The sequence below is a fragment of the Geospiza fortis genome, unplaced genomic scaffold (assembly GCF_000277835.1).
Source record: "Geospiza fortis unplaced genomic scaffold, GeoFor_1.0 scaffold114, whole genome shotgun sequence".
Classification (NCBI taxonomy): domain Eukaryota; kingdom Metazoa; phylum Chordata; class Aves; order Passeriformes; family Thraupidae; genus Geospiza; species Geospiza fortis.
In genome coordinates, this window is record NW_005054383.1 from 1,700,231 (window position 1) to 1,725,040 (window position 24,810).

Here is a 24,810-nt window from a genome sequence, read left to right on the forward strand (position 1 = left end):
GGGCTGCTCTGTGCCGCTCGGTGCCCCGGCTGCGACACCGGCGGGACAGGGACAGGCACGAACCTTGACGGTGTATTTGTAACACTGCTCTGCCTCCAGCTGCCGCCCGCCCTGCAACACAGCACCGGGGAGTGAATCCTGGGGTGCGTCAGGCAGGAAAAGACCCCGAGAGCATCAAACCCACCCATTCCCCCAGCACTGCCAAGGCCACCACTCAAACATGTCCCCAAGTGCTACATCCAAACGGCTTTTAAATCCCCTAATGCATGGGTACCCACCCCACTGCCCTGGGTAGCTGTGTCAGGGCCTGACCACCCTTCCCATGAAGAAATTCTCCCAATATCCAACCTAAACCTCCCCTGGCACAGCTTGGGGCTCTTTCCCCTTGTCCTGTCCCTGTTCCCCCCCACGCTGTCCCCTCCTGTCAGGAGCTGTGCAGAGCCACAAGGTCCCCCCGAGCCTCCTTTGCTCCAGGCTGAGCCCCTTTCCCAGCTCCCTCAGCCCCTCCTGCTGCTCCAGCCCCTTCCCTGGACATGCCCCAGCCTCTCCATGTCTGTCTTGTCATGAGGGGGCCCAGAACTGATCCCAGGATTCAGGGTGCCTCAGCAGTGGCCAGCACCCCAGGAAAGACATGGGATCTCCGTGGAATGCCATTTGTAAGAAGCTCAGCAGGGAGGAGACACCCTGGGGCACTCGGTGCCTCCGGGTGCTGCTTTTGCCATCCAAGCACTCGTTCTCCCCAAGAGCAGTCCTCAAACTTTTTATCACAGAGCTCCACACCAGCTCTTCAGGTTCACGAGCAGATGCCAACCCCCCCCAGGAGCCCAACAAACCCCCCATGAACCCCCACCCCATCAGGCTGGCACGGGCTGGGCACTCACCTGCAGGCAGATGAGGGCGAGATACCCCCACACTTCAGCGTTGGTGTTATTTAGGGCATTGGCTTCAGAGAGAGCATCTTCTGCTTCCAGCATCTCTTCCAGCTTGAGGGAGAGAGGAGGCATGGACAAATGACAGAGAGCAGGCAGAAAGGGCTTCCCAACAGTACAGGCATTGTTCTAACAGCACAAGTGCAACAGAAAGCTCCTAGGAGGGCTTCCCTGAGAGAAACATGGGGGAAAGGATTTAGGGCACAGACAAGGAGTCATCCTCAGTGCCAGAGCATCCAGATCTCCAGTCTGGAGCAGGAGCTTCCCACTGCTGACCCCTGTGGGACCACACACTATTTCTAACTTAGCCTCCAGCTGTAAGGAAAGCAGCAGAAACCCCTTCACCTCCAGGAACTGAGTGATCCAGCCCATGAGGAAACATGGCTGTGCTCCTGCTCCCTATTGCTGCTGTGCAGCAGCTCTGGGCATGCAGGGGTAGCTGGTGCCCAGGCCACCACTCACCTCCCTTACCCCATTCCACAGCCTCCCAGGAGGTAAACATTTGGCCAAGGGGGAACAGAAGTTTAAATTCCTTCCTTGCTTGCCTCCTCAGCCAAACTCCCTCGGAGGAAGCTGGTGTCCCTTGGGGAGATACTGCACTGCTGGTGCCTGGGTGTCCTTGGCAGCCCTTCAGAAGTGCTGCATTCCCTTGGACAGGGAAAGCACCGAGATTCCTCCTGCTGACATCCCACCCAGCGCCTTGGTGACATGCAGGCCATGTGCAGGCAGGAGCTCGGAGCAGAGCCCAGATTGTTTGCCATGCCACCCTGGGGAAGGAGGTGCTGCCAGGAGCTGGGAAGAGGGGAAGGATGGCTGTTCCCTGTCACTGTGACATTTTATGAAAATCCTTTCTCTAGGATTTTTCTCCTGAGAAGCTGAGAAGCCTCAGAAAAGAAATGTAAACAATAACTATCTGATGGTTGTGGAACGTGGTCTGGAGATGGTTTACCAGCAGGTGCATCTTTGATTGCTCTCGTGTGAATTGTTCTTACTTGATGACCAATCCCAGTCCAGCTGTGTCAGTCTCTCTAGTCAGTCACAATATTTTATTATTCATTCCTTTCTAGCCTTCTGATGAAATCCTGTCTTCTATTCTTTTAATATAGTTTTAGTATATTTAGTATACATATTACATTTTCTTTTAATATAATATATATAACAAAATATAATATATATAATAAAACATAATATATATAATAAAATGTAATATATAATAAAATATAATAATATATAATATATATAATAAAATAATATGATAAAATATATATATATATATAATAAAGTAATAAATCAGCCTTCTGAAAAATGGAGTCAAGATTCTCATCTCTTCCCTCGTCCTGGGGACCCTCAAACACCATCACAGTTCCCAGAGCAGGGGCTGAAGGTGACACCACCCAGGTGCCACGCTGGGGCTGTCACAGCACACGGGACACGATGGCATTTGGGAGCACTGGCTCACAGGCAGCCAAGAGTTGCTTTAAACAAGGGGATCCTGCAAGAGCCAAGCCCTGTGCCACCCAGTGAAGAAGCCCAGAGGACAGGAAGGCAACTGCACTCACCCTGTAGCAAGCGATGCCCACGCCCAGCCAGGTGAGGCAGGAGGCAGAGTTGTCACAGGCGAGCAGGTAGATGTGCTTGGCCCGGGCATACTGCCAGGAGAGAGACACACACATCCTCTGCAGCACCCCACAGACAGACAGGGCTTTGCCAAACACCCTGTTGCCACGGGGCTCAGACACCCAGTGGCCCCACTGCTGCTGCAGCAGTGATTTGTTCTGTGCTAACTTGCCCTCCACAGCCCTGCTGGCTGCTCACCTCTTTCTCGCCCAGGTAGATGGAGCCCAGGCGCAGGTACACAAAGTGCATATCAGCAGCATCCTCCTCAAAGCTGATCACTCGCTCGTAGCAATCCTTTGCTTTCTCAAAGTCCTTCTGCAGGTAGCACAGGTGCCCTTTCTGAGCCCAGACATTTGGATTCTGTGCACCAAAAACCAGGAGTGAGACATGGATGGGAGAAACACCTGAGGGAGGGCTGGGGCACTGCAAGCAGCAGAAAGGAGGAGCTGAGCAGTGTTCCATTGTGTTATCACAACAACTCCCTGGGCAGTGCTCCAGGCTGGGGACAGTGGGGCTGGAAGCTGCCTGGTGGCAAAGGAAGGACCTGGGGGTGCTGGTTGGGAGCAGCTGAAGCAGAGCCAGGTGTGCCCAGGTGGGCAAGCAGGCCAATGGCCCCTGGCCTGTGTCAGCCATGGTGTGGCTGGCAGGAGCAGGGCAGGGCTTGTGGGCCTGTGCTGGGCACTGGGGGTGCCACAGCTCCAGTGCTGTGTCCAGCTGTGGGGCCCTCAGTTGTGGGAGGACATTGAGGGGCTGGAGGGGGTGCAGGGAAAGGAAGGGAGCACCAGGAGAAGCTGAGGGAGCTGGGAAAGGGCTCAGCCTGGAGAAAAGGAGGCTCAGGGGGACTTTCAGGCTCTGCACAACTCCTGACAGGAGGGGACAGCCAGGTGGGGATCAGGCTCTGCTCCAAGGCAACAGGGACAGGATGAGAGGAAACAGCCTCAAGTTATGCCAAGACAGGTTCAGATTGGATATTGGGAGAATTTCTTCATGGAAAGGGTGGTCAGGCACTGGCACAGCTGCCCAGGGCTGTGGTGGAGGGATTTAAAAGCTGTGTGGATGTGGCACTTGGGGACATTGTTTAATTGTGAACATGGTGGTGCTGGGGAATGGGTGGATTTGATGATCTCAGAGGGCTTTTCCAACCTAAACAATTCCATGATTCTGTGATATCAGGGTTTATGGAGAGAGTTAAGGTCAGTGGGCTGCCTGCAGGACACCAGCAATGGGATCCCCCTCCAGCTCCCTGCCCAGTGTCCTGCCTGCACACAGCATTCCCAGGTGTCATCTTCCCCCTGCTTTCCTTTCACTCTGCCTCCCCAAAGAGAGCTCAATAGCAACATTGTTTGTCATGAAACAGAACCTGACTCTCCCACCCAGGGACAGAGGAACAGGATATACCTGAGAGAGAAAAGAATGGCAGATGTAGAGAGGGAGAGGCAGAGAGAGGCTCTGAGATGCTGCCTGCCCGTGCAGGGAGTGACAGGAGGCTGTGACAATGGGCTAACAAGGACAGCAGTGCTGCAGCCACAGCCTGCTGTGACTGCCCTCCCACTGAATGCTCTGGACTGCACTGGAATGGTGAAGGGGGAATGCAGCAGGGGCTCTGGAATGGCGAAGGGGGAATGAAGCAGGGGCTCTGGAATGGTAAAGGGGGAATGCAGCAGGGGCACTGGAATGGCAAAGGGGGAATGCAGCAGGGGCTCTGGAATGGTGAAGGGGGAATGCAGCAGGGGCACTGGAATGGTGAAGGGGGAATGAAGCAGGGGCTCTGGAATGGTAAAGGGGGAATGCAGCAGGGGCACTGGAATGGTGAAGGGGGAATGCAGCAGGGGCTCTGGAATGGCAAAGGGGGAATGCAGCAGGGGCTCTGGAATGGTGAAGGGGGAATGCAGCAGGGGCTCTGGAATGGTGAAGGGGGAATGCAGCAGGGGCTCGGGGCTCTCACACACCAAGGGCTCGATGCGCACGGCCTCGCGCAGACACTCCTCCCATCTGGGCAGGTCCTCCCGCAGCTGGTAGGTCCAGCCCAGGGCCAGGTAGTAGGCACAGGTGGGGCCTCCCTGAAGGCTCAGCAGCTCGTGGGCCAGTGCCTTGTGAACAAACTGGGGAGGAACAGCACAGGGAGTGGTTAGGGGAGCAGGGACACCATGGACACCCCAGCAGGACAGGGCAGGAGAGCTGACTGACACCTCTCTGACTTCCACAAACAGAAACACAAAGGAAATTTCTTTTTCTCCTCTTTTGAATGTTGGTCTAGTAGAAGGTATCCCTGATCTAGTGGAAAATCTCTCTGCCCAGAGCAGGGGGTTGAAATGAGATGAACTTCAAGGTCCCTTCCAAACCAAACCATTCCAGGATTCCATTTAGTTGCTTTAAGCAACTCTTTCTGCCACGTCAAATTTAGGCAGGCAGCACAATGTGACAACCAGAGATGTCCCAGAGACGACTTGGTAGGACAGGCACATTCCACAGTTGATACAAAAATCCCTCCAGCATCCACAAGTGTCTGAATCACAGGAGTTCAGGCATCTTGGGAGCACCACAATAATGGATCCCATCTCTGAATGCACAGGGCACAGCACCCTGCACCATTTCTGAGCTGCTCTCTGCAGCAGGCAGTGCTGGGCTCTGTGTCCACAGCCAGCATTGTGGGCTCCACACTCTGCCTGGCCACACTTCTGCATCTCTGGGCAGTGGTGGCTTTGCTCCCTCTTGTGCTCAGCCTCTGGAGTAGCCAGGCTCATTCCCTGAGGCCCAGAAAGGGGCTGGCTGGAGCTCTTTGGGAATAACCCAGCCTCCCTCCCCACTCCTCCTGCTAAACTGACCCGGACAGCATTGAATTTCATCAGGAATTCCACTGACTTCATGAAGATTGTGTAGGGAGGTGGCTGAGGTTCTCGAGCTGCAAGAAAATGTGTCTCTGTCAGTTCCAAAGTGGGGTTTTTATTTCTGGAGCCAAAGCAGGTCCTGACATCCCAGTGGAGACAGAAAAATCCCTGCAACATGGAGCAAAACCCAGGAGGTGGCAGGGGAGGCTGAAGCAGAGATTAACTCAGCATTTCTTTCTGAAGGGCTTAAGTTTTGTAGGAGATCTGAAAAGAAATTATACTCTTCACCCACTAATTTTCCAGTCCAAACCTAGAGGAAAAAAGGTGGAAATTTATGAATGATGCTTGTCAGAGACAACTACAGTGAGGCTCCTGCCTCCTCAAAGCAACCAGGGGGCCCTGAGGCACCCAGCAGTGCCATTTCCAGCACCACAGGGGCTGTGGAGGAGGCAGATCCCACACCACACAACCACAGGGGATCCCTAGGGACACTTTAAGAGCTGGCATCTCAGGAGGAAGAAAAGGAAGGTGCAGGGTGCAGTGATGTGAGAGAGAGAGCTGCATTCACCTGCTGGCTGACCACCCTGAGATGTGCTGCTCTGAAAATCAGAGTGAACCTGCTTTGCCTGCAGATTCCCTGGCTCAGGAGAGACAACAGGCCCTGTCAGCATGGGGGCCAGGGCTCACTGCTCCCACATTACTCCCCACCATTCCCTCAGGACCATCTCCCAGCTCTCCCCATCCCCATTCCCAAACCTTCTGGGGCTTCCTGCACTGCTGTAGCCTCTTCCTTGGGTGTCCCACCTTCCACGACCTCTGGTGCTTTGTCAGCTGAGCCATCTGGAATCTTCTCTGCAATGAAACCCCCAAGAACCATTAGGTGGAAAGCCATAAACTTCCCAGTTTAGAACATGATTCCACAAAACAAAAACAAGCAAAGAAAAACTCAAAAAAACCCCCAAAAATCCAAAAAACCCCCAAAAACACACACAAAAAAAAAAAAAGAGAGAGAAGAGAGAAAATATAAAAGATCTATCAGGTATTCAAAGCTGGGAAGAAATTTCTTTGCACAAGATTACCATGTGAAGCCAGAAACAGGTATAAATGAGGCAGGATGAGTGGAAAAGCCTCAAGTTGCACCAAGGAGGTCTAAGTTCAATGACAGCAAAAAATTTATTCACAGAAAGGGTGGTCAGGCATTGGAACAGGCTGCCCAGGGCAGTGGTGGAGTCGCCATCCCTGGAAGTGTTCAAAGGCCCTGTGGATGTGACACTGGGGATATGGGCCAGTGATGAACACAGCAGTGCTGGGTTAACAGTTGGACTCGATCTTGGAGGTCCTTTCCAGCCTTAGTCATGCCATGATTCTATGAATATCCCTTTCCTCATAATCAGAAGGGACAAAAACCCGCGTGTGTCACGAGCCTGCCTGCCTGAGGCGCTGTGCATGAGTGGTGATAATGTTAAAAATAAAGCCAGTCAGCATTTCCTGCAGCCTGGCCAAATATTTGGGACTCAGGACAGACAGCCTCAGCTCAGGCTGGACTCAGAGGGGCTCCAAAGGAAGCCTTGGCCTCAGGGTCACTGCCAAGCAGCTGCTTTGCCCTTTGGATTGTTGTGCTGGGAACTCACAGTGACAGCTTCCATGGAATTCTGTTCTAGCTCACAGTCCACATCTTCTACCTTTACCCTTTGTACTTCTCCTGTTAAAAACTCTCCTCTCCTTCCACTGTTCACCACACAGATCCACTCCTCTTGCTGGTGTCAGGGCACCTCCTGGCTTTGTCTGTTACCTGGCTGTGTGCTGGGAGAACTGGGCTTTTTCCCTTCTGCCTCAGCAGCCTCAAGGATTCTCCTCTCCTCCTCAAGCTCAGCTCGCAGGAGCTTCTTGGCCTCACGGAAGCTCCTTTCTGCCTGAATGTAACTATTCTGCAGCTCATAAAACAAACCTGTGGGAGACACAGAGCAGCATCAGCACACACCCAAAGGAAGCAAAATGCTTCCCTTAGCCCTCAGCTTGGAGCAGGGAGAAGAGGACTGAGGGCAGGAACAATGCTTGGCTCCACAGGGATACTTTGAGCACCAGACTGGCTTGGTTTTGTACCTGTGAGGGTCCAGGCTATGATGCTGGATGGCTCCAAGCAGCAGGCATCCTCAAAGAAAATCTCTGCCTCTTCATAGGTTTGCAGCTTGACACACACAATGCCACAGAGCAGCAGGCTGGGGCAGGGGCAGAGCAGTCAGCCTTGCAGGCCCAGCAGTGGTGTGGGGGATACACTCCACTCCCTCCCCCCCCACCCACCCACACCAGCAGCACTCAGCACCTTTGGACGTGCTGGGGGTCCAGACAAACGGCCTGCTGGAAGCATTCCTGGGCTTTGGTGGCATCCTCATACTGGAGGCAGAAGGCTCCATAGTCCAGCCAGGCCTGGATGCTGCGCTGGTCCCGAGCTATTCTCTGCACAACAGAGATCAGTCATCACTGCAGGCAGGCTCAGCAGAGCCATGGACTGGGCAGGCAATTCTGGAATTACCACAGCTTCCCTGGCCACCCCAGCCCAGCTGAGCAGGATTCAAAACCTTGTCTGTCACATGCAAGGTTGTCCCCTAAATGGGATTGTGCTGGAAGCCCACTTCCTCCAAGCCTTCTCCACCTAACATGTGTCCTCCAGCTCCAGCTGACACCTCCTAGGGCCCAGTGTCCCCAGAACTGACCCAGCACATCCCATTTCCCCTGGCCTCAGTGACCTGGCCAGGGACAATCTCACATCCTGTAGAGAGCAGCATCTCCCTGGGAAATCCCTCCCAAATCCTACTTCAACCTGAGTATCCTGGTGATGCTCAGCTCCTTCCTCCCTCTCTCCAGCACAGTGGGGGCTGGCTGAGCTGTGAGCAGCGGCCCCACTGTGCTGCTGGGCTGTGCCAGCCCTCACAGGTGATGGCAGGAGAGATCTGGGTCTCCCTCACCTGATTGTAGAACAGAGAGGCCAGTTTGAGGTCCTTGTTGGCTTCAGCTTCACGAGCAAAGAGCAAGAGCTGATTCCTGGTCGTGTTGGGTGGAGGGGCAGGAGAAACATCTTCCCCAGACAGGAGCTGGTAGGGAAGGAGACAGTGTTAGCCCTGGGGAAGGGAAGAGTGCTTTGTGTGATCCCAGCATGGCAGCAGGTCCCACACCAGCACTGCACACAGTACAGACCAGTATGACTGGGGCTGGCACTGGGAAGGGCAAGCTGCTCTGTGCTGGGACACATTCCCACCATTCCCAGGTACCTCTGCCACATAGGCACAGGGCAACATCAATTTTGACAAGGGATGGAGGGACAGGACAAGGGGGAAGGACTTCCCACTGCCAGAGGGCAGGGTTAGATATTGGAAAGGAATTATTCCCTGTGAGGGTGGGCAGGCCCTGGCACAGGGTGCCCAGAGCAGCTGTGGCTGCCCCTGCATCCCTGGCAGTGTCCAGGGCCAGGCTGGATGGGGTTTGGAGCAACCTGAGATAGTGGAAGGTGCCCCTGCCATGGCAGGGGGTGAATGAGATGAGCTTTAAGGTCCCTTCCAAGCCAAACCTGTCTGTGATGCTATGATTGTTCACAGCATTCCCCAGATCAAAGTGATGACACACTTCAGCGGGACCACTCACTGGTGACCCCAGCTCCTGCTCTGCCCAGCCATCCTCACCATGTGCCAGCTACAGCAGCTTCACCAGTGCCATCTCACACCTCCCCCAGGATTTTGAGCACTGGATCCCTGCCTCGAGTGTGGCTCATGGTCTACAAGTGACAACTCCAGCAGATGAAAGCATGAGCCTGCTTCTGCCTTGAAGGCAACAGTCCTTCCCCTGCCCTGGACCCAGAGTGAAGCCAGGGCCTGAGTGACCCCCATTTCCCCCACCTTGTTCAGGGCCATGTGCATGTGGTCCACGAGGTACACATAGAGCTCACTGAGGAACGCCTGCAGCTGCTCCTTGGTCTCAAACGCTGTGGTCTTCAGGTATTTCTCCCTCACAATCTTCACCACAGAATACTGTGGAGACAAGGGACATTGCACAAGGCAGGTTCCCTCCCATGCCCCCCACCAGCTCTGTAATCACACACAGAAAGAGCCTGAACCAACTTAGTTCTGAGAAATAAATCCAGCCCACCACTGATAAAACAAAAAAAAAAAAAAAAAAACAAAAAACAAAAGCAAGCAAGGGGGATTTCCTTTCCCACCTCCCTGACAGCCTTTAGGGACAGCATGTGGATGGCTCATCTCCTCAGGACAGAGAGGGGGGCTCCAGGAAGAGTGTGGAACCTCCTTTCCCTGCCAGGGCAGACTGGGAATGTGAGAGCAGCCAGCTTTGCCTGGGCAAACTGGGAATGTGAGAGCAGCCAGCTTTGCCTTTCTCAGGTTATGAGCATGGGGTAAATGCATGTGAGTAGCTCCCATTGATAGGAAGTGCTCTCTTGGTGTGGGACCAAAGCAGCTTGGTGCCTGCTCCATTAGAGGGGAATCCTGTCCCACAGTGCTCACTGCAACAGCTCTAGGTGGCAGGAAAGGATTCTGGAGCAACACATCATCCTGAGTTATCACCATGGAGCAGCATGGTGATAACTCAGTTCCTCACTGAAAACTGAGCACTGAGAACTTTCTCAGTGAGGAAATCTCAGTTCCTCACTGAGAAAGTGTCTGGACAAAACAAGTAGGAAAGCAAAAAGCACAAAGGAGTCTTCACCTTAAGCTGTTCCTTAAAAGCAAAATATTTCCCAGAGGTGTTGAGCTCGTAGTTGAGCTGACGTTTCTGTTCCTCCATGGTTTCGTGGTCCATCACTCCCTGGTCAAGCAGCTGCTTCCCAAAAAGCTCATGGTACTCCCTCAGGATGGCAACAGCAACATTGGTGACACGTTTGTGATAATCTTCCACCACCTAGGAAAGAAATAAATAAATTTCACAAGCCACTTATGCAATCAACCTTGATATGTATTTGATTTGCCACAGCCCACGCCTCCCATTAACTCCACCTGACTCAGGTCTCAATTAGTCTGTCACACATCCTTTCCTGTCCACGCCTGAGGGCTGAGAAAATATCTGCAGGTAAACATAAAAGAGCTCCTCCCTGCTAGGATTTTCCATCACAACCCAGTATTCCAGTCACTGCTATCTCTCCTATAGCAATATAATTGGCTGTGAGTAAAATACATCTCATTTACTGGGAGCCTTGAAACCCATGGTCAGCCCTCTTCAGCAGAACCTGTCATCTCCATAATCTTGATCCTCAAAAATTCTTGGTGACCTGAGAAAGCTCAGGGCTGATTCTGTTCAGATTTGTCTGAGTCTGACGCAGCACAGGGGCTGCTCTGAGACAAGGAACTGTTGGGACTGCCCAGGATATAAATGTAAGGTGCTGGTAGCCTCTTTTCCCAGCATCCCATTTCCTTCCAAACATCCCCCCATGGCTGCCTTCCCTCCCTTTGCTCCATCTCTTCATGGCTTCCATTTGAATGGGTGTTAACACGAGTGACGGATGGGTTCCCAAGGCACACTGCTGTGGAGATAACCCATACAGAAGTTTCCTTTTCTGTGTGTTTCATAGAATATGTTGAATTGGAAGGGATCCACAAGGATCAAGTCCAGCTCCTGGCCCTGCACAGACACACCAACAATCCCACCCTGGGCATCCCTGACAGTGTTGTCCAAACACTCCTGGAGCTCTGGCAGCCTTGGGGCTGTGCCCATTCCCTGGGGAGCCTGGGCAGTGCCCAGCCCCTCTTTTCCTAAAATCCATTAAAACCTCCCCGGACACAGCTCCAGCTGCTCACAGAGAGCAGAGATTGAAGCTGCCCTTTGTGAGGAAGCTGCAGACCCCAATGAGCTCCACCCTCAGTCTCTCTTCTCCTGGCTGAACATTCCAAGTGACCTCACACTCCTCATATTTCCCTATTCCCTTCTAGACCCTTCACCACCTTTGCGGCCCTGCACCCCTGATCTCTTCAAACCTCATCCCCATGTTGCTGTGGGCTGGGAATGAAGGCTCTGAGGGCAGGGTGGGGTGGCAGGATGGTGGGAAGGCTCACACGTACCTTCTTGGCTCCTTCTGTCTGCGGGGCCAGCGCAGGGCGGGGAGGAATCAGCTCCTTGACCCTGTCAGTGAGAGCAGAGGAGAATCAGCAGAGCCACTGCCAGGGGTGCTGGCTTGTGTAGTGTGAGGGCTCCAGCCTGCCATCGTGTCCATGAGACACTTCACAGGGCCCTGAGAGGAAACCTGAAATCTCAGACCAAGAGTGAACAGGTCCCTACAACTGATGGTTGTGCCTTGTCAGGACAGGGTTAACATTCATTGCCAACCCAAACTGCTCTCCTGGAGCAGCAGAGCTGTATCTTGGAGCTCCTGGTTCTGCAGAACAGGTGTAAGGAAGGAACCAGCCTGAGGAAAGCTCTGTAGAATTGATCCATCAGTTCCAACACTGCCCAGTTTGGCTGTGGCACCCTTGGCCACACATCGACCCCCGGACACCAACCTCAGACCCCCAGACACCACCCAGCCCTGCCTGGGCCTCTGTGCAGTTACAATGACCTTCCATTAGGATTAGCATATTTTTAACTAAGATTTTATTAAGGTGAGGGTGGCTGAGCACTGGGGCAGGATTCTCTGTGGAGTCTCCTTCCCTTGGTATACCCAAAAAGCATCTGCACACAGAGTAATGTGCTCTGGGGAGCCCCAGTTGAACATGAACATTGGTCTAGGTGACCTTCAGGGGTCACTTGCAAACTGAATCATTCTGGGATTCTGGAATTAAAGTCCCTGGTGCCAAACCAGCCTTAATTAATTTAATTTTTTTTCACTATTTCCTGCTTGCTGGACTCCAGAACACCCTCAGTCCTCAGAACACGATCCATCCACCAAGCCAAGGTGCCACAGGCTTGTTCAAGGAGGAGTGACACTGAATCCACACACATTGCAGAAGAGTAGAAATGTATAAAATAGGGCAGGAAAAGATCTGTTCTGAGAGGGGTTCACCTTCCTCAGCCTGTTCCTCCTGGGAGACAGCAGGGAGCAGTGAGGACAACACATATACCTTCAATGGATGACATTCCTGTTTGAGAGATATAAACCTGCACCTCTTATACCTTATTCATCTGCTGCATTTTCTTTTTTTTTTTTCATTCCATAAATTAGGTGTTTTATGGCTTTCTAACCCATAACAGAGCAGGGCTGCCACTGGACAGGAACTGAAATCTCAATGCAGAAGAGATGAAAGAGCAGCTCTGCAGCAGAACAACATGAAAACTAACATAAAAGCTGAGGGATGGGTAAAACATTGTGAAAAAACTTCTGTAAAGCTAAAAATGAGAGAATGCTCTGGTGAAGCAACAGCAGCACTACCCAGGGCAGTCCACGCTGGTGGCCAGGACTGACCAAGCCACTGAACATCACATGCAAGAGGCAAGCACATGGGGATTAGAGGGAAACAAAGCACAGACAGGAACACAGACACTGCTGTGCTGCTCTGGTGTCTCTTGTTTTGAGAGGAATGGCAGGGAGATGCCAGCTGGGATGAACAAGTGTTTTCCCAACACACCAGATGCCACGTCTAAAGCAGTCTGGCCAAATCCTCCCCCTGATTCCTGTGGGCTTTGTCTCAGGCCCTCTTTATGGAGTATTCCAAGGGGGGTTTGCTGTACAAGCCTCTCTCCAGCCTGCAGAGAGGAGCTGTCAGCCCCACAGCCCATCCTTACGCACCGCTGGACCAGCTCCTCCCGCAGCCGCTTTGGGACCAAGGGCCTGTCCAGCTTTATCTCCATCACCAGGAACGTTCCTGCCTCGCTGTATTGCTGTGGAGAGAAACATTGCTCCCTGTGTCGTGCTGTCTGCAGCCAGTGCTGGCACAGTGAAATACTGAGCACACAGCCACATATCCCCCAGCTGCAGAGATCCAGCTTGTTTTATAAGCCGCCCTCAGAATGAGTTACAGCAAAATCCAGCTCGAGAAACCAGGCTAGGGAAAAGGAGAGAGCCCAGATAATCAATCTGCCTGCAGAATGAATGTGCATTCCAGAGCAAGAAGCCAAAATATGAAGGGATAATTTAAATAAATGCATGACAATTTACAGAGACCTTCTAGCCCAGTGTGCCAGCCTGCTCTCCAGGTGGACCTTGCTGGAAGAACTCTGGGACAACATCTACGTAAAACATCCCTTGTCCAACTCACTCTTGAGGAATCTAATTGTGTGAAAGGTGTGAGACACCAGCACCGTGATGCTCTACAGTCTCTCCTTCTCTTTGGAGAGACATAATTACCTGTCCTTCAAGGCTGAGATTTGTGACATTTTCAGATTCTCCAGTGCCATCTGACAAGTGGATTTTGGATAGGCTGAGTAACTCTTAGGAAAAATAAAAGATGTCTCTTGTTTCAGACTCAATAAATCTCAAATCTTTGCAAGTTCAAGCAGCACATCCTAGGACTTCAGATAAGGGAAAGCTGCATCATCCTTACAAGAAGCAGCTCCAATGTCTGCTCTCTGTGACCAGTGACAGGACCTTAGAGAATGGCTGGAGATGTGCCAGGGATGGGTTAGGTTGGATGTCAGGGAAAGATTCTTCTCCCAGAGGGTGGTTGGGCACTGTCACGACCCCAAGGCTACCAGAGCTCCAGGAGTACTTGGACAACACTGTCAGGCACAGGGTGGGATTGTTGGGGTGCCTGTGCATGAGGCCAGGAGTTGGACTCATGGTCCTTGTGGATCCCTTCATGTGGAGAAGATTCTATCAGTCTAGGATAAGGAGTATCTCTCATCCACCCCTGGTTCCTGTGTGTCCCAGCTTCCTGTGACACAGAACCAGAGCAACCATGGTGCCATGTACCTCCCCAGACCTTACCATGGCATTGGAATCTTCCTTCTGAGACTTATTGGGAGCAGCTTTGCTGGAAGGAGGGGTCCCCAGGCTTCCCTTGCCCAGACTGAGCTGTGACCTGCGATCCCGGAAAATACTGTACTGAACTCTGGTCTGAAAAATAGAGACAATCAAGGGACAAAGCAGGCTTCCTCACTCATTTGCCTTAACCTCTCTCATCACAAAACACACTGTCAGGGTCTTAAATACCTTAAGAGTTTTGTAACCTCATTCTCTCCTCCTAGAGTTCAGCTGCTGGTGCTCCAGCCCAGCTCTGATCCTGTGTAGCTGTGAAGCCTCAGGTCAGACTATGACACTCAGTGGGGGTTTCTCCATGTTCCCTCAAAGAGCTGTGTTTTCACTGAGGACTGGCCCTTGATCCTTGCCTGAGATATGTGCTGAATGTGCTGGAATCCAGATTCATGATCCTGAATTCCTGGTGGGATCCTAGACCTGTCCCCAGCTATGGATGTGCCTGGTGATGAGGGCTGCTGGATGAATCTGGCTTCTCTCACCAGGCCTGCTCCACACATTTTTGGGGGTCCCCACCTGCCTGACAGCATCCCTTGGCTCCCAGCTCATTTTCTAGTGTGGAGCTGATACCCTGACACACATCAGGGAATTGCAAGGAATAAGTTTGCTAGGTGTGGAGCTGCTACCCTGACACACAGGGAATTGCAAGGAATAAGTTTGCTAGACTTTGTGTTTACACAGTATTTGACCACCCAGACATGCTGTTCCCTCCCACACATCCTGGTTACAGGAACTGGGCTAGCAAGAGTTATGGGTTCCTGGGTAGAGAACGGAGCAGCTGTAGGGTGACTCCTTAGAAGGCAACCCAAAGCACCTGGGGAGTAAGAAGGACTTCACTTGTGACAGATAAATGGCACAGGACAGGCAGCACCATTCAGCCAAGGGGTCATTATTCATGGCAGGGAAGCAGAGCCCAGCAGACACAGTCATGCCCAGCCCAGCTCTGCAGCAGCCAGTGGGAGCAGGGAGGCAGGAGAAGGGCTGGAATTCACCCAGCCCCTGCACCTGGACCACAGCCCCACAGGGAACATGGGGGGTAAAACCAGGCTGTGCATCTGCCCTCCTGAAACAAGCTCAGGTCTGTTCCAGGAGGGAGAGACTGTGGGAAAATGGAGATGTAACTGTCACTCTTAGTAACAGAGAGAGAAAAACGAAAAGACAAATAAACCTCGGTGAGCTGGAGCTGAAAGAGCCCCAGTGACAGCTTTTTTGGTGGTTGCCGGGGGTAACGCAATCCTTTTAAAGCCACTGTTTGCTCTTCCCAGCAACACCCTTCCCTTGCCCATGTTCCAGCCTGGGGAGAGTGGATCATGCTGGCATAGGAGGGAGTGGAGTGAGATTCAAAGCCTCTCTCAGCCCCCAGACCTACTCACTCCCCCCTAGAAATCTGCCTTGGAAAAACCTGTACCTAAAAGCTTTATCATTAATTTTCTCCATCACCAGAAGGGCACTCAAGGTTCAGATCCAGCTCCAGCTAGAACACTGTCCACCCTGCCTGCTCCCAAACACCCCCTGTCCATCCTGCCTGCTCCCAAACACCCTCCTGCCTTCACTGTCTGCTCCCAAACACCCTCTGTCCCCTGTCCCTGCTCCCAAACCCTCCCTGCCTTCACTGCCTGCTCCCAAATATCCTCTGTCCACTCTGTCTGCTCCCAAACACCCTCTGTCCATCCTGCCTGCTCCCAAACACCCCTGTCCACCCTGCCTGCTCCCAACCACCCCCTGCCCACCCTGCCTCCTGCCTTCACTGTCTGCTCCCAAACACCCTCTGTCCACTGTCCCTGCTCCCAAACACCCTCTGTCCACTGTCCCTGCTCCCAAACACTCCCTGCCTTCACTGCCTGCTCCCAAATATCCTCTGTCCACTCTGTCTGCTCCCAAACACCCTCTGTCCATCCTGCCTGCTCCCAAACACCCTCTGCCACTGTCCCTGCTCCCAAGCCCCCAGTGCAGAGCTGGAGCAGAGCCTGCTGCTCTCACCTTCTCAAACACCTCGCTGTCCTCGTAGTTGAAGACACGGAAGGCCCCTCGGATCTGCGTCACCCCAGGGCACAGCAAATGCATCATGTTGACATATGCCACACCATGGAAGGCAATCGGCTTGTCCTCATCTTTCTGGAAACACAGAGCAAGGGACTGAGATCCTGAACAGGCTGTTATTCTCCTTAAGGGAACAAGGTCACCAATCTCATTAAGAGAAGGCCACATAGCAAACTGATGCACCTGATGAGCCCATGGTTCTGTCACTGGCACGCAGCCGAGACAACCTGGATGAATACACTGGAGTCATTCCATATGTAGAATATTAATTTTATCCCAATCCCCGTGGGGCAGCTTTTCTCTCTAATTCTTGCACTGTGTTGTTCCTCAGGATGGTCTTGTTGAGATACAGCTGGAAGATTATCAGCTGTGTGTGGTTAGAAACCCAGGTGACCCTACCAGAGTTGTGCATCTCAGGCTGGACAGACACCAAGTGGCTTAGGAGGTGTGGGAGGCCTGGCTAGAAGGATCATCATCAGAGCTGCAAAATCCTGGCACTGTGAGTGCTGAAAGGGATTTACACCAACTTATATAGCTTTGCCCTGGGATAGATTAGGAGCTCTCACACAATCATCTGCCAGGAGCAGAACCATTCTCTAAGGGGCTGTTTCTCTGTTAAACCACCCTGGTTTAGATGCAAAAGCATAACTTACCTACAGCCTGAGAAAGAATGCAAGAACTTCCTCAAGCTGTTTCAAAATCCCACTGGCCACCGAACAGCTCAATTGAAAGAATTACTTTCAATTCTCTTCAGAGCCAGGCTGGACAAGCCTCTGAGCCACCTGCTCTAGTGGAAAGTGTCCCTGCCTGTGGCAGGGGGCTGGAAGGAGGTGGAGCCCGGGGTCCCTTCCAACCCAAACTATTCTGTGATTTGAAAAGTCACCCTGTCCTCTTTCCAGTGAGCTACCACAGATCATCAGTGAGAGCTATAAGGAAAAAATATGACTCTGTAATTATTTAACAGCCCTATAAAGCTGATTTTTCACAAAGCCTCCTGCTCTCTGACTCACTTTGGCAGCCTCAAGGTCGATTTTGCTATCACAAAGGGCTCAAGAGGAAAATGCCTGCTAATGTAATGCTATTCCACAAGCCAGACCCCACTTTTACCTTGTCAGGTTTGCTGGTTTTCCCCTTGCCACCTGAGGACATCCTGCAGAGCTCCACGGGCCAGTGGCGGCGCTCGGCAATGCGCATCTGCAGGCTGGGCACAAAGGATGCAGGATGCACTGAGGAGAGGCAGAAACCCAGCTGGAGAGCCCCACCACCCTCCTCTGTGCCCCAGCAGCTCCCCTTGGGTTTGCCCCATCCTATTCCCTCAGCAAACAGCCTCAGACCATGGGAACACTGTGATTTGGGGCAAGCTGGGCACATTTTCTGCTCTATCCACTGCTGCTGCATTTATGGCACAGCCAGCTTTAAAACAACAGTGAGAGCAACACATTGGGCTTTCTCTCTCCCCCAGTTACTTCAGAAATAAGTAAGAAGGAATGTGATTAACTTTGGTATAAAACCTGAATTGTACAGAGCACGTGGATCCTGAGCTTGCATTCAAAGTGGCTGGTGACTCTGACACCAGCAGGCAGGTGGATGGATGTGTAGGGGAAAGAATTTAAAAAATCAAATGAGATAGAAGTGAGTATCTCCACACAAGGAGTAATTTGGCTGTGAAATGCACAGCCATGATGCAGCTGAGGCCAGAAAATAGCAGGATTCAAAGATAAATAGAACACTCATCCTGATCGTGAGCATATCTGGAGCTGCTAAAGGCAACACTTATCCAATAAAAAAGCAAATGAAGAGTGCCCACATGGAGTGAAAGGTTTGAATGTATTTGGGATTCAGTAAAAACTTAATTAGCAGCTCAGAGGAGAGCTGTGGATGCCACTCTAGTCCAGGTCTGCTCACCATAACTTCTGCCCCTTCCTTCCAGCCATGCAGGGACCAGCCCCCAGCCCCAGCTGCTGGCAGCAGGAGAGAGCATTTGTGGCCTGGAGATAGCAGCTCCAGACAATTCATCTTTTCCCAGCACAGCAGAACAAAGCTGCTGCCAGCAGCTCAAGGCACTTCAAGAGCCGTGCCCTTGCTCAGGTGAATGCTTGTGGCCAAGAGACAGTCACAGCAGCCATGGCAGGTGGGGCAGAGGCACAGTTTGACCCCTAAGTGGTCTCCAAGAGCAGCTGCATGTTGCAGCTCCTTGCCTCAGGTCACTCTGAGCATGTTCTGGGCTGGGTTGCTCAGGTCCCTTACACGGCCACGGCATCAGCATCCAGGAAACAGCGCGTTTCCATGTCCCACACGACCCTCCTCGAGCTCTCGGCCTGTGTCCTGAATTCCTTGTCCTGTGAGAAACAACGTGCAGTCAAACTCCACAGCCTGCATCATCCTCAAAAGTGTCCCCAGGAGAGAATGTGAGTCAGACAGAGGTGTCCAAGTGCCCAAAGGCAGGCCAGCCCCGCAGAGAGGCTGACAGCCCTTCCTGCAGACACCATCAGCGTTAAGTGCCTGGCTCACGGGAGATAACCCAGCTCAGTGTGGGTGTTTCCTGGGACCAGACCTGCCACATTCTCCCTTGGGATGTCTCCAGCAGTGAGTCAGTATGTCTGCTGCCCCAGGAGAACCACCTCTGTGCTGGACACTGCACAGTGACCACCCACCTCCCTCTCATACCAAGTCTCTCCATCCCTCCTGGTTCTCTTCTAAACTTGCCAGTCCTTCCTCACCTCACTTCTGTTGAGGTCTCCATCCTCATCCTCATAGGGCCCACCAACAATGAAGGAGTCAGGTATGTTCAGAGCATCAGGGGCCAGGATGGGGCCAACGGGCCAGTTTTTGGGCCGGGGAAATGGTTCTTTTTCACCATCAGCCTTCAGGATGCCATTCTTGAAGAGCAATGGCAATTCTTTCTAGAGACACAGGAGAAAAAAAGGATTTGCATTTCTAACAGGAGCAGGAGCAAGAGCCAGCTGCTCCAAGCTGGGATAACAAAGCAAAGCAACAGTACAGGGTGCCTGGCTCGGAAAATGCACTCCACCGCACGCATACAAAGAATGGAATAAAAATAAAGAGCCACGTGGAAAAAGCCCTGCCAGTTTGAATCCAAATCTTTCCAAACAGACCTTTGTTTGTGTTAAAGAAACACATCACGCCACAGAGACTCTGAGACCTCCCAACAAAGGCTGCTGGTGCACAAGCACGGAAGCTGTGCACCCCATGTGCCTGGACACTTGTTCCTTGGGGTGGGAGAACAACCCAAACCCAGCCAAACCCCCTGTCACTGTGCCTGGGCCATTCTCACCTCACCAGCTGCTGGCATTTGCAAGCAAACCATGTAGTTTTGCTGGGCATCAGCAGTAAAGGCTTCAGGGACAGAATAAGCTGCCTCCACAGTGATGCTCAGGAGGTTCCCACTTGAGAACTGGGTGGCAGACAGCAGGAGCTCTTTGGTGCTCACTATCACTTCAAGGCCAGCCTGTGAGACAAAGATAAAATCGAGCCAGTAAACAATCATAGCTTGCCTGCTCTTAGGGAGAAGCAAGCAGAAACCCAAGGCCAGAACATATAATGTTATCTTGTGCCTCATCTTCGATGTAAAAGAAAACAGCCCAGCACAGGAAAGGAATCTCAGGACCAATTTGGCTCAATTGTGGTGTTTGTTTGTTTAAATCACAGCCTGGCTGAGGTATGGCACATGCCCCAAGGGTCTCATAAAATGAGCTGTGGAGAAAGAGGCAGGGTCTCATGAAAGGAGCCACAGAGAAAGAACATCAAGGGTGGAAAATTATGCTTTTCTCCTGGTGATTCAGAGAGCCACAGCTTTGCCTCTGCCCTATCTCCATGCTCTGTGTGCAGCCTTTAATTACCTGTCCCAGCCCTGGATGGATGGTGTGTGAGGGAAAACCAGCTGGTCAGCATTTATTACCTGTCCTCCCTAATGAGTGCCCCCCCCCACCTTGCTCACTGTGAACTCCTCTTAAACACAGAGCTGTTAATGGGATATCCACCCCTCCAGTTTGCTCCCGGTGCTCACTGCAGGCAGGCTCAGCAGCAAAATTGGACACATTTTCCCAGCCTCATACTTCATTCCCTGTTTTAGTCACTGGGTACTTTGCAACCTGCTGAATGAATAAGGACCTTGCAGGAAAGGCAGTCAGAGTTTGTACAATAATGGACTCAGACATTTCGTCTGCAGAAAGGAAGGCTAATAAAGCTGGGCAGGTGACCCTGCCGCTGCCTTTTGGGGGTTTTCAGCACTGTGCTTTCCATCTTTGTTATTTTTTGCAGAGCAATTGGGGAGCTGCACACATTAACATTTCCCAGCACGACCTCACCTATCAGAGGGAAGCAGGGACAGACGTCAGAGGGAGCGGGAAAGGCCTCCAAGCCTGTAACATATAGGGCTGTACCACATCCGTGATGAGCCAGGCAGCTGAGTCATGCTCTCCCTCCCATTAAAAAGCAGCAGAGAGCTGAATGAGGGAAGGAACAGTTCCAAATTCCACATACCATGGCCTCAGGGCAAAGCTTCGCTGATGGGGAGGCAGGCACTGCATACAAAGGAGCTAAGACCTTCAGTGAACGCACTCCTGGGAAGAAACAGGAATGAGAACAGCCTGAAGTGAGACCCTCTGCAAAGAATCACAGTCATGGAATGATCTGGGTTGGAAGGGACCTTAAAGATCACCTTGTTCCAGCCCCCTGCCATGGGCAGGAACACCTTACATGAGGCAAAATCATGGTTCTGAATTTTGATTTCATTTGGAATGAATTCTGAATTCTGAGCTACTCTTGCTCCCCTGAATCAGATTTTGCAGAGCTATGAAGGTTACTTTGTCCAAAGGAGATAAATTGTAGTCAGGGGTCGATAAGCAGAGATCAGAAAGTGCCAGGGAGCAATGAGTGGTCATGGAGGCTGTAAAACTCAATGTTGTACCTTGCAGCAGAGGTAGAAGGTCCACCACAGCTTGGGCAAGAGGAGTGATTTTCTCTGGTTTTTTCTTGTCCTTTGATGTCACTTCTAGCAGTGTCACTAGGGAGATAAAAAGAGAGGAGCTGGCAGAATTCCTTGGACCAGCAGGTCAGGCACCAGGGAGGGTCTGTGCGAGCTCTGGCACAAGCTCCTCTTCACCTCCCAAGGCTGACAAGCACAGCAAAGCCAAAGGAGCACGGGCCAACATGAAAGGGGATTCTTCCAGCTGGCTGAGATGGACAAGAAGCGCTGAGAGCCTCCCAGCACTGCTGCTGAAGTGCTATTCCTGAACCAGTGACTGCTGCAGCCACAGCACCCAGCTCCAAGGTGGGAGATCTGGCACCAGCTACTTACAGAGCACTGGTTTCTGCACAAGGACGTCCAAGGAGTTGGGCCCATCGGGGCTGTACTCAAAGCTGGTGCTGAAGTCATACTCTGCTGTCCCATCTGGCAGCACATGAGTCTTGGAGGAGTCTCCCAGGACTGCTCCGTTGTACTCCACACGCACCAACGTATAAAGCAAGCTGCTTTTGAGAGTTTTCTGTCAAAAAAAAAAAGAGCTCAGAGAGCAGCTGGCTCTGCAGCAGCATCCCAGGATCAGAGTTCCTCTGGCAGCAGCTCAGGTCAGCGACCAGGACAGGGCTCACTTGTGGGAACCTGCTCCACCAGAGGAATGAGGAAGAGGAGCAGAGCTTGGCCACACTGAGACCTCACCATTCCCTGTCTTTAGGAGGGAAATTTCCTGTTTCACCATGCTGTGATGCCCCAAAGATTATCAGGAGCTGTGGCAAGGGAGATAGAGAGGTTCAGGCTTCACCTCAGGAAAGGCACATCTAAAACAAATCCCCAAATACTCCACTGATATTTTTGTACTTCCAGGAAGCTTGAGACCTTTGCTGTCTCCTAAGAAAGCAGCTCCTGAGCTACATGGATGAGCTCACAGGATACCTGTGGATGTCGTATGGTGCAAAATGTCCTGAAATGGACAAGAGAAAACAGCCTCGAGTTGTGCCAGGGGAGGTTTAGGTTAGGGAATATATTAGGGAAAATTCATTCACTGTAAGGGTGCTCAGGCACTGGCACAGGTTCCTCAGGGAAGTGGAGGAGTTCCCATTCCTGCAAGTGTTCAAAGGATACGTGCAGGAACGTGGCACTTGGGAACATGCTTTAGTGGTGTCCTTGGCAGTGCTGGGTTAAATGTTGGACTTGATGGTCTCAGAAGCCTTTTCCAACCTACATGATTCTTGGAAATCAAAGGAAGGGCTCCAGCAAGCTCTTAGGGAGCTCTGCAATTTGTTGTTACACCACCTTCATACCACTTGCTTTAAGCAGAGATGAGGAGATTCCAATTTTACTTTGAATTTCAAATGTCTGAACAGAGGGGCTTAAACAGGGCTGGAGAGGAACAGAGAGGGCACAGCACATGGCAGTGGGGACCCACAGGGGCAGCACCGGGCACCTCCACAGCACAGGAAGGGCTGGGCAGCAGGTACCAAAGGGCTCCCTGCAGCAGAAACACAGTTCAGCTCTCAATCCACAGAGAAGGGGCTGAACACAAGGACCATTGTACCCAAACCCAGCTTTTCCTTAGTGCTGAGCCACAGGGATGCCTAACCCACCCTCAGCTCCCTCTCTCCCTGTCACTGGGGTAATTAGTTCCATGCTGGTTCTTACACAAAAAGAGATCTCTTTCACTTGGTTTTAATTTTCAGCCCTTCTCGCTGTCTCCTTGAGCATACATCCTATGAATGGCTAAACAGAAGAATCCAATTAACCTTTCCCTGTACCATTAATTATCCAAGACTCCTCTCTCATCCTGCTCTACATTGCCTCTAATTAAGCAGATTCCACACTTATAGCTAGAAGTGGATTCCACATTCTTACAGCCGGGCTTTTTTTTCATCCTGTTGCTGTGATTATTGCCCTTTTGTAACCCCCCCTCCCTTTTGCACAGCCCTTTCTCACGGTGGAGCAATCAGAAGCAGAAAGCAACATTCCAGATGCAATCAATCCAGCAGCCTTTTCTTCCCAGCATTGTTTATCCCCCTCTCACCTCAAACCTCACCTAAGCTGCTGTTTGCTGAATCCATCAGTGTAAGAGGTACTTCAATACTACAATGTGAAAGCCTCAAGCAGGTGCTTTTGGATTGCTTTTTCTGTCTGCTGCTGGAGCAGAAGCAGGGATTTGCATTTTTTCTGCTTGCAGCAGGAGCTGAGCTTCTCCTCCACATTCCCTCCCAAATGCCAGTTCCTCTGGAAGACTTTAAGGACAGCTGGGTGCATCACATGGAAATCACAGCAGTGGTGGTTTGATTGGCACCAGCTCATAGCCTTGAACTGGATCCACTGCCTTTTTAAAACCAGAGCTACCTATTGCTTTCAATGATTTAAACAGCTGGAGCTGGGATGAAAATCTGGCTTTACACCCAAGATGAGGTCCTTCCACAGGTTTTTGTCTCACTGATCACATTTTGCTGTGTTTTGCTTAAAAAACCTGCCATTTCCATACAGTTAGAGGAGGCAGAGAGGTACATTTCACCCCATTATCTGTGGCCTGCTGCTAGGGAGGTGTGTTCCCCAATTTATGTGCCTCACAAGATTGTGCCTCTGTGTGAACTCCTCAGCAGGGAGGAGGAAGCCACAGTGTGGCATTGCTGAACCTCTGATACTCCCACCACTCCTTCCTTTAGCCTTATCACCCCCTGCCTGCTCTCACAGGGGATCCCTGTGCACACAGAATTGCTCTGGCCTTGTTTATTAAATGAGTAGAGATATTTTCAGAACTTTACCAGGTCCTGTGCACTCACGACTGTGATCTGTACTGGTGTGGGCTGTGACATCCTGGGAAGAGCTGCAGCAGCAGGCTCCTTCCTACCAGTCAGCCCCGCAGGGACCTCCTCGGCTCTGCAGGAGAAAGAATGAGGAAAGAAACATGAAACTGCTCCATTCCTCTCCCAGATACCTCTGCAGGACACAGCAGTGCGGGCTGCAAGCGCTATTCAGGGCTTGGCTGTCAAAACACCATTGAATGCACAGGGCTTTGGCAGTGACAAATCTCTCACGAGGTGCAGGGGGAGGACTGGGAAAAATGTAATGTGAAAATTATCCATCTCTGTAAGCTTCACCCAGCTGCTGCTCCCAGGAAAGGTTTGTTGTGCCAGGCTGCTCTCAGCTCCCAGTACATCCCTGGCTTTCTTTTACTCCCTTTTTAAGTTAATGGTGACCCCATAGGCTAAAGGCTGGCGGCCACCAGCTGTCCCCTCATGGCTCCCAAATGCTGTGGGGACCTGGCTCCTTCTGCTCCTCAGGTTTGTGAAACCCTCAGAATACCCTCAGGGCTCCTCAGGAACCCCACAGCCCCCTCACCTCACACCCCCAGGGCCTGGCAGCCCCCTCAGGGCAGCGTTGATGGGCTGGGGGCTCCTCTCACCCTGGTGTGTCCTGCAGCCCCTCAGCCCCGGGCCCGGCGGTTCTCCTGCCCCAGAACGGTCCTGCAGCCCCTCGCTGACCCGGGGGTCTGCAGCA

At 52.0% G+C, this 24,810-nt stretch overlaps 1 protein-coding gene across 1 annotated transcript in view; it reads right to left on the bottom strand.

The window, feature by feature from the left end:
* The window catches only part of CFAP70 (cilia and flagella associated protein 70), a 25,398-nt gene extending 1,215 nt beyond the window's left edge, over nt 1-24,183 (bottom strand). The window contains exons 1-25 of the mRNA XM_031060433.1: nt 24,075-24,183; nt 21,640-21,826; nt 21,250-21,345; nt 20,823-20,902; nt 19,615-19,788; nt 19,040-19,222; nt 18,567-18,658; nt 17,427-17,520; nt 16,260-16,394; nt 14,232-14,360; nt 13,095-13,186; nt 11,434-11,494; nt 10,088-10,279; nt 9,265-9,396; nt 8,341-8,466; nt 7,698-7,831; nt 7,478-7,593; nt 7,167-7,322; nt 6,131-6,226; nt 5,372-5,448; nt 4,496-4,648; nt 2,745-2,906; nt 2,489-2,578; nt 882-983; nt 15-111 (exon numbers count right to left, since the gene is read on the bottom strand). Of these exons, the coding sequence (XP_030916293.1) occupies nt 15-111; nt 882-983; nt 2,489-2,578; nt 2,745-2,906; nt 4,496-4,648; nt 5,372-5,448; nt 6,131-6,226; nt 7,167-7,322; nt 7,478-7,593; nt 7,698-7,831; nt 8,341-8,466; nt 9,265-9,396; nt 10,088-10,279; nt 11,434-11,494; nt 13,095-13,186; nt 14,232-14,360; nt 16,260-16,394; nt 17,427-17,520; nt 18,567-18,658; nt 19,040-19,222; nt 19,615-19,788; nt 20,823-20,902; nt 21,250-21,345; nt 21,640-21,826; nt 24,075-24,125 (3,007 nt within the window). The 5' untranslated portion in view covers nt 24,126-24,183. The remainder of the gene's footprint in view (nt 1-14; nt 112-881; nt 984-2,488; nt 2,579-2,744; nt 2,907-4,495; nt 4,649-5,371; nt 5,449-6,130; nt 6,227-7,166; nt 7,323-7,477; nt 7,594-7,697; nt 7,832-8,340; nt 8,467-9,264; nt 9,397-10,087; nt 10,280-11,433; nt 11,495-13,094; nt 13,187-14,231; nt 14,361-16,259; nt 16,395-17,426; nt 17,521-18,566; nt 18,659-19,039; nt 19,223-19,614; nt 19,789-20,822; nt 20,903-21,249; nt 21,346-21,639; nt 21,827-24,074) is intronic.
* Between the last annotated feature and the right edge of the window lie 627 nt (nt 24,184-24,810).